This window comes from Oncorhynchus gorbuscha, linkage group LG10 (assembly GCF_021184085.1).
Source record: "Oncorhynchus gorbuscha isolate QuinsamMale2020 ecotype Even-year linkage group LG10, OgorEven_v1.0, whole genome shotgun sequence".
NCBI lineage: Eukaryota > Metazoa > Chordata > Actinopteri > Salmoniformes > Salmonidae > Oncorhynchus > Oncorhynchus gorbuscha.
In genome coordinates, this window is record NC_060182.1 from 33312665 (window position 1) to 33321255 (window position 8591).

General features: G+C 42.4%; 1 protein-coding gene across 2 annotated transcripts; it reads right to left on the reverse strand.

Annotated features, from left to right (window-relative positions):
* Positions 1–1093: 1093 nt before the first annotated feature.
* Positions 1094–6447, reverse strand: tnfrsf9a (tumor necrosis factor receptor superfamily, member 9a). 2 transcript variants are annotated; one of them, XM_046365704.1, is made up of 8 exons: positions 5690–6447; positions 5271–5415; positions 4741–4860; positions 4471–4614; positions 4210–4282; positions 3874–3998; positions 3643–3783; positions 1094–3485 (listed from the first exon to the last, which is right to left on the reverse strand). In XM_046365704.1, exons 2-8 carry the CDS (start codon positions 5404–5406, stop codon positions 3373–3375), a joined length of 852 nt encoding a protein of 283 aa, XP_046221660.1. In that variant the 5' UTR covers positions 5407–5415; positions 5690–6447; the 3' UTR covers positions 1094–3372. The 2 variants fall into 2 exon arrangements, with proteins under 2 accessions (XP_046221660.1, XP_046221659.1); XM_046365703.1 differs by having other exon boundaries at positions 5271–6441.
* Positions 6448–8591: the final 2144 nt, after the last annotated feature.

Genomic DNA, 8591 nt, shown 5'->3' on the forward strand with positions numbered 1-8591 from the left:
TTCAGTGTAGTTGGCCTTGCCTATTCATATTTGCCTTCTGTGTTGATGAGAGAATGTTAATATCAGTTTGTTTTATTGCTTTCTTATTTAGTATTAAGGGAAGATCTGAGTAACACTCAATTCACATGGCAACACATTTGAAAAACCCTGTTTTAGGGATGCTATCCCCTCTTGATATCTGTCTGAGAAAGACCTGAGGGGATCTTTGAGAACAGACTTATCATGTAATTCACATCTAAAGTGTCAATAAGTTTCCCAAATGACTGGGAAATAGAATTGTCACTGTGAATCCAGTATTTCCTCTATGGGCTGTCTCAGCCTAGGCTTGTCAAGTCATACATTTATGACCTGGAATCCCCTTACTGTGCTGGAGTCATCCTCTTAACTCCACATCTTCAGTGTTTACAGTTAGGCCTGTTGGTGAACTCTTAAGTTATGCTGTATGACAGGAGGTCACGGCACACCGAGCATACTGCTGATACGAGGTAACTCCACCTTCTCCCATGAACCCAAACTTTACATTGAGTAGTTATGTAAGTGCAACTACTGAACTGCATCCTTCCTCAATCTAGTTTTCCCACCAACTCTCTTCAACGCTGCTTCTGATCATTTTGCACCACTCAAACTGTCAATTGAGTACAGAGTTCCATACTCTACATTTTCATTCCTTTTATTTAAACATACTTAAAAAAAAATATACAGCAACTACATGTTAGACAAATCACTGCTGGAACGGTTATCTTTATAGCACTGGGATCAGTGCTCTCATAGGTTTCTCTGAAGTGTTTCTGAATAAAATGAACACTCATGAAACCTCAACTGTGTGATATTAATTCCTCTTAGAGAAGCTGATGCTGACGAGGAATGTGCTGCAGTAAATGTAGCTGATCTTCTATTTTGTCAAGGTCATCAATAAGTCATATTGATGTAAGTTACAATTTTACATTTGTCATTTAGCAGACACACTTATCCAGAGTGACTTAGTCGTGAGTGCATTCATTGCAAGCGCCATGCTCTACCAACTAAGCCACGCAGGGCACATTTTCTGCCAAGATCTTTATAGTAAGATGGAAACAATAAGACAATCCAGTGGTATTTGCTAGTTCTTTATTTAAAAAAATCTCAAAATATGAAACAATATTGCTTATTTAATCAACAAAATCTATGCGCCAAAGTGAAAAGACATACAATACACAAAATCCCAGGAGCCGGCCAGTCCAAGTACTTAAGGATATTCACATGGACGGCACTCTAAAAATCCATCAATGTGACTGTCATCTTTAGTGTAACTGGCTTTCTGAAGGCCCTGTCCCCGGATTACTGTGACAGTCATTTGTGGTGGTGATGACTAATTTACACTGCTACTACTGTAGGCCCATTCCATGAGTGTGGGTTCACGTTTTCCACCATGTAGGCCCTAATTGTGAAATGTGAGATGTTCCATCTCAGTGGGCTACGCCTGTCCAAACTAGAAAAATACAGTAACTCAACGTGGGTGTGAACTGTGATGCACTATTCTGCTTCTTTGTAGACTCATGAAAAGTAAAGGTTACATTAGTACAGATCTGAATGGGAAGATTCTATAGGATCATTTGCCTGAGATGCTCTTCCAGCGTGTTTGACACGGTTTCCCCTCTTCCCTGTGTGACTCCTATTAGTCATACATCGTTCATGATTCTGTTAGCTTTATTTACACATGACCTATGCTCCTTCTTGTGTAATTTCCCAGCAGTGATGGTACAATGGGATTAATATGACACATTTAATCATAATCCTCTCGGCTTTCCTAGCTCTGCCTAACAGAAAGCCCAGAGGGAGTATTCATTTCTGTTTTACAACCAGGGCTAAGTGGGCTTGAGTTAACAAGCATTTCCAGCAAGCCGAAGGAACACCGATTTAGATCATGCTTATGATTGCAAACCTACAGTGGTGAAAGAGTTCACTCTGGTCTTGATCTTATCAGACTAGGTTAAAGGAAGCCCTTTGATCACATTCAATGCCGACATTGTAAATTGTGCGTCAAGTGCAATTAACATTTGTATTAGTTAACAGACTTTTCCAGTTACTTTAGATATGTCTGTGTAAAGGGGAAACTCCCCCCTGAGAGGATTCTCTGACCGTAGCATTTCCTCCTACATTATTTGGAATGTCCAGACCCTTTTTGAAATCTCTTCCTGGAGAAGTTGGGTAGATTAAGCTGCCTTTTTATTATAACGTCATACGGTGTCCTGCACACATTTCAATGTCCTTGTCAATGTTTATTTTACCAGGTAGGTTGACAAAACACATTCTCTCAATTACAGCAATCTCTTGGTGAATGATTACAGGGGAGGGTGGGATGAATGATCCAATTGGAATGTCCTTAACTCTATACCAGTCAACAAAAGCAGTACATTCACACAGGAAAGTGGCTCCAAGTCACATACTGTACCACAGTGGTACATTGTTATCATAAATGAAATTCTTAAAGTGCTGAGGCATTACCCTGCACTTGCTCTTCGTCATACCTTGCGCAATGAAACGTTCGTCACACCTCGGGTTGTACAGTATATTAAGTAGGGATATTCCCTTCAGCTTAAACTGTGGGCAGCTAGGTTTAGCCATTCAGGGAACTGAGAAAACGTGACTATGATACTGTATAAGCCAGTGGGAGGCATGGAGGCTGCCAGTCACAACTATACAGAACTTCCTGTGTTGTACTGCTGTACCCCCTCATTCACTGTTACATAGTCATGGCTCTGATACTACCTTCATACACATTTCAAGAGTAGTATTACATATTCAGGCCATAAAGGACACTTGCCATCAGTTTATGAAACCAGGAAATGTAAATAGTTGAACTAGTCCAGCTGCAGCCAATTGCTAATGCATATGTCATATAGTGACATCAGTGTTTTCCCCCCTAAATTTCCCCATCACTACTGACATTTGAATATCAGTTTACTAGCTAGCTGACATGATCTTAACATAGTGACCTAGTTTACCTTTCAATGTGCCTGTGAGATAAGAAAATGACTGAGGTATTAGAAATATCACAGAATAAAAATATATCACAAATTCAAAAAATGATCTAAGCCTCAATGTCATATTCCCAGCGACTCAGTAGCATGGTCCAGCAGAGCTAGAGTCCAACTGTATCAGCAGTAGCGTCAGCCCGGGCTTGAGGCTAGCAATGTGTATGCATCAGAGTGCCCGTGTGAAGTAGTGATCATTAGGTCAGACCCAGTATGACCCTGTTCCAAGTTAATTGTCACATCCACAAGTACAGTGAAATGCCTTTCCCAACAATGCAACAAATATCAGTAATACTCTTTTAAAAAATAAATTAAAGTAAAGTGGAACAAAAACACATGAAAGTAAGTCCACTGCCACTCACACAGGCAGGAGCTTGGTCTCAAAGTCTTGGGAGCACAGGATTTCAGAGCTGCTGCCCTGCTCCTGCTGAGGGTGGTGGAAACTGGTCACCACCAGGCTCCTGGGTTCATCTAAGACAGAGGGAGAGCGGAGGTGAAGATTGAGCCCTCTCAGATTAAATTATGTTGACGCTTCGTTCAGGATTACAGTTTGAAAGCTGACAAAGAACAATGTTGCACTGCTGTATGATGAGTAGGAATGAATAACATTGTATAAGCATCTAATTACCTGTAGGGGGAGTTAGCTCAGTAAGGGTTGGCTCCTTGGGGGCTGTCTTCTCTGGCTTCTTTTTGGTGATGATGATGACCAGAAACAAGACGATAAGGAGGATAAAGACCCCAAATGAGGCACTTATAGCCCAAAAAAGCCCTGTGCCATCAAAGAAAGAGGCTTTGTCATAAAAAAAAAACAAGGTGATATATCATACATTTTGCCATGGGTTAGATTCACTGGTCTTACCCTCAGGGTCCGCCTGTGTTGAAGGTAAGGTGTTGACTTCTGGCGTTACAATGTTGGCAATGCCGCACTTGCTGTCACTGACTGCATCTCCCACTGCAACAATGTGTTCACTGGGATGCAGACAGCTGGGACAGAGATGGAGAAATAAAGCTTAAGGATTGGTTCTCCAATATCAGACTATATTGAGTAGCCATAGCGGATGATTTTAGTTCTGAGTTGCTGAGATTAAGTCAAGTGTTTTGCTGCATATGGTAATTTATGCAATGGCATTAGTACTATCGGTAATACCAATATTGACACAAACTCAAGAGTTTACAGGGGGGGATTAAATCTAACCTTGTTCTCCAAGACTTGCACTTCTCATGGATTTTGTCATTGAAGGTCCCTTCTGGACAATTCCGGCAGGACCCTATGGAGACAGACATGCAGAGGGTCAGACTTGGTGAAAATGTTCCATGTGTCCTGATCTTGTGTCTTACTAGGCATGCCAGATAACTTGTTTGACTTTAAGGTCTGCAGGTACAGATGTGTGTCTTACTAGGCATGCCAGATAACTTGTTTGACTTTAAGGTCTGCAGGTACAGATGTGTGTCTTACTTGCAGCGGGAAGAGGTTCCTGGCCCGTCCCACACTCCTCAACACAGAAGGAGCAGTGGTCATCACCACATCGGAATCCTGCCCTACAGTCACATTCTGTGTCCTTGCTTTTTGTACAGGCCGCCTTAAGGAATTGGGCGCCACCTACACACACGCAAGCAAGCAAAAGAGGAGTAAAATTAATGTTAAAATGTCTCGCTCATCAACAATAGATATTTAAGTGTAGATGAGAATAGATTCTATCAAATGGGTAAATCTCTGGTGACATACCTACACACTGAGTACACCTGAGACAGGAGTGTGATGTACCATCAGTTGTATAGGTCTCATTCCGACATGGAACGCAGAGCTTTTCTGGGTCTGATCCACAGCGTGTCACCAGACGGTTCCCTACACAAAATACACCGGCAACAATTGAAAACATCCATAATAACATCACAATCGCTCCATCAGTAGCCATTGCAGTGGACGGTAAATGTATTTGATAGGAAACTATTTCCAGCCCTCTTCCACATGCCAGATACAGTTGTTTGATCATTATCCATACACCCCCTCTGGTGGTACTAATAGAAGCCACTGAAACTCAACTGGGTCACTGTGGTATACCCACTAAAGGATACATATGATTTAATTAACCTGGGATACAGTAGATTGTTCATCCCCATGAAAGAGAGAATGTAACCAGATAAAGCCTTTGGAATATACTTCTCAAAATCCAAGCCCCATTACATTAATTCTTGATTATTTCTAGGTTACATTTAAAGTTAAACCATTTACAGTAGCCTAGTTTAGACATTTACCTGGATTGCACCTTTCACAGCAGACATCAGGAGAACCAGCAGAGGTTGTCCATTGTTTACAACCTATCTCACCAGTGCTACTCAGGCAACACAGTGTGAGCATAGAGATACACAGTACCCTGAGGACCAGATGCATCTTCTCTCGCTGCCCTCCAATTCACACAGAAAATTAGGAACACAGAAGGGCTATGGATTCCAGGTGCAGTTGCAGTTGCTTGACAGTAATAATAATCCAAATGTTATAGCAACAGCAGTACCCTACTTGAAAGCACCCTTTCATATGATGAGACTTCAAACTCTCCTGGCTTTATGTGATTTGGGGGGGGCGTGGACAAAAACATTTTTTTTTGTGTGTTTTTTTTTACTAGGCAAATTGGTTAAGAACACATTCTTATTTACAGTGACGGGCAGATTTTTACCTTGTCAACTCGGGGATTTAATTCAGAAACCTTTCGGGTACTGGTCCAACGCTCTAACCACTAGGCTACCTGCCACCGACAAAATCCTAACGTTCATCTATTTGTCACCTGTTGCAGGCGTAAAATAAACTATTTCAGATGCAGATTAAGTGCTTGAAAGGGATATGTCAAAATAACTAATTACAAGCAGAGTTAAATAAAAAGTTGAAATGACAAATACAAGTAACGAAACTAAATTGGAGAATGAAAAGATTATCAACAGTTTTTCTTCCGTTTCCTATGATAACACGTTATCTTCTGTCATGTAGCCTACTCATTGAAGTTGCCGTCCACGAGTGGAGACGTGATTTGCAGTTGAACGATTCGTTCTCTTTGAACGACGTTTATTTTAGCCGTTCGCTCCTCCAGCTCAGCGGTTCCAGAGACGTAAACCGACCTCCAATGCGCGAAGGAAAATAGATCATGAGCATAGAAATACATGTTTAGAACGGATAATTGATCGCATGGTGCCAGAATGAGAAACTAAAACCTACAGCATGTGCTCAGCGAACTCGAGAACAAGTCGCATTGCGTATCATCTTGCCCGGCTACCCAGACTCCATGCTCCCGCCAAATGCTACGCCCGTTAGTTGCTTCTTTAGTTTCCGGGTCTGGGACTTCTGTTTTGTGTTTGATATTGGTGAATTATATATCCGATCTAAGGCTTATGGTATTTTCTCAATACAAATGACGAAAACCAAGTCCTGTTGTAGCGTAACTCTTTGTTCAAATTCAAGAAAAAAAGCTGTATCTAATGTCTGGTACTTTGAAGTCAAACAGGGTTGGTCTGGTCTTGGTGGGCTCGAATTGCGTTAGCACTACCTCAAGAATATAAATGATGTCATATTGACTTTTCATAGCCGGTCATTCAGAGTTAGACAAAACAGCAGGTCTGGGACAGGTAAACAGGGTTACATAGCTGCAGGCAGAACAGTTGAAACTGGAGCAGCAGCATGGCCAGGTGGACTGGGGACAGCAATGACTCATCAGGCCAGGTAGTCCTGAGGCATGGTCCTCTGAGAGGAGAGAGAAAGAAAGAGTGAATTAGAGGGAGCATCCTTAAATTCACAGGACACCGGATGAGCCAGACTAATGTTGCTAGCTAGAAATTGTAGAAAGTCCTTTGGCTACAACTAGCTAGCTAGATAACTAGCTAGCCAGATGTTGAAAAAATTGTTTAATTCACCCTCACTACTGTAACTAACGTTACCCCATACTCCCGATGCCAGCTAGCCAAATGTTTAGTTTTCTCGCTAGCGAGCGTCATTGCTAGGATAAGTTAGCTAGCTTGATGCCTAACCTTGCTTGCCCTGGCATTGGCTACTCGCTAGGAGGCTAACCAAACACACAAGATGACAGGTTTGATAGGATGTAAATAGCTAGCTACACTATATATACAAATGTATGTGAACACCCCTTCAAATGAGTGGATTCGGCTATTTGTCTCTCCCGTCGCTGACAGGTGTATAAAATCGAGCACACAGCCATGCAATCGCCATAGACAAACATTGGCAGTAGAATGACCTTATGAAGAGCTCAGTGACTGTCAACGTGGCACCGTCATGGAATGTCACCTTTCCAACAAGTCAGTTTGTAAAATGTTTGCCCTGCTAGAGCCGCCTGGTCAACTGTAAGTGCTGTTATTGTGAAGTGGAAACATCTAGGAGCAACAACGGCTCAGCCGCAAATTGATAGGCCACACAAGCTCACAGAACGGGACCGCCGAGTGCTGAAGCGTGTAAAAATCGTCCTCGGGTGCAACACTCACTACCGAGTTCCAAACTACCTCTGGAAGTAACTTCTGCTCAATAACTGTTCGACGGGAGCTTCATGAAATGGGTTTCCATGGCCGAGCAGCTGCACACAAGCCTAAGATCACCATGCCCAATGCAAAACGTCAGCTGGAGTTGTGTAAAGCTCGCCGCCATTGGACTCTGGAGCTGTGGAAATGCATTCTCTGGAGTGATGAATCACACTTCACCATCTGGCAGTCCGATGGACGAATCTGGAGAAGGAGAATGCTACCTGCCACAATGCATAGTGCCAACTGTAAAGTTTGGTGGAGAAGGAATAATGGTCTGGAGCTGTTTTTCATGTTTCAGTCCCCTTAGTTCTAGTAATGGGAAATCTTAACGTTGTAACATACATACACTGACATTCTAAATGATTTTGTGCTTCCAACCGTTGTGGCAACAGTTTGGGTAAGGCCCTTTTCTGTTTTAGTGTGAAAATGTCCCTGTGCACAAAGCGAGGTCCATACAGAAATAGTTTGTCGAGATCGGTGTGGAAGAACTTGACTGGCGTGCACAGAGCCCTGACCTCAACTCCATTGAACACCTTTGGGATGAATTGGAAAGCCGACTGCGAGTCAAGCCTAATCGCCCAACATCAGTCAGTTCCCGACCTCACTAATGCTCTTGTGGCTGAATGGAATGGCTTTCCGGAAGAGTGGAGGCTGAGAGTGTAGCACCAAATGGGGACCGACTCCATATTAATGCCCGTGATTTTGGAATGAGATGTTCGACCAGCAGTTGTCCACATACTTTTGGTCATGTAATGTATTTATCTAGCTGGTTTTGCAAACGTTAGCCTAGCTAGAATCAAGTAGAGCCGATATAAAATTGCTGTAAAAACCACTCTAGCCTAGTTTAGAAGAAAGACAGAAGTTTATTTTTTACAGGAGAGTTACTTTTGATCCACCATAGAACAAGGAGTTAGCAAAGATTTGTATAATTATCTGTGTCTGTAGCAAATATTTTCATAACTAACCCAAGATTGACCAGAGCCTGTCGTTTCCAATGGGAGCAAATTAATCATAGTGGGCAGAGCCAAGCACGAGCTAGTGAGATCCTATTGGCATGTT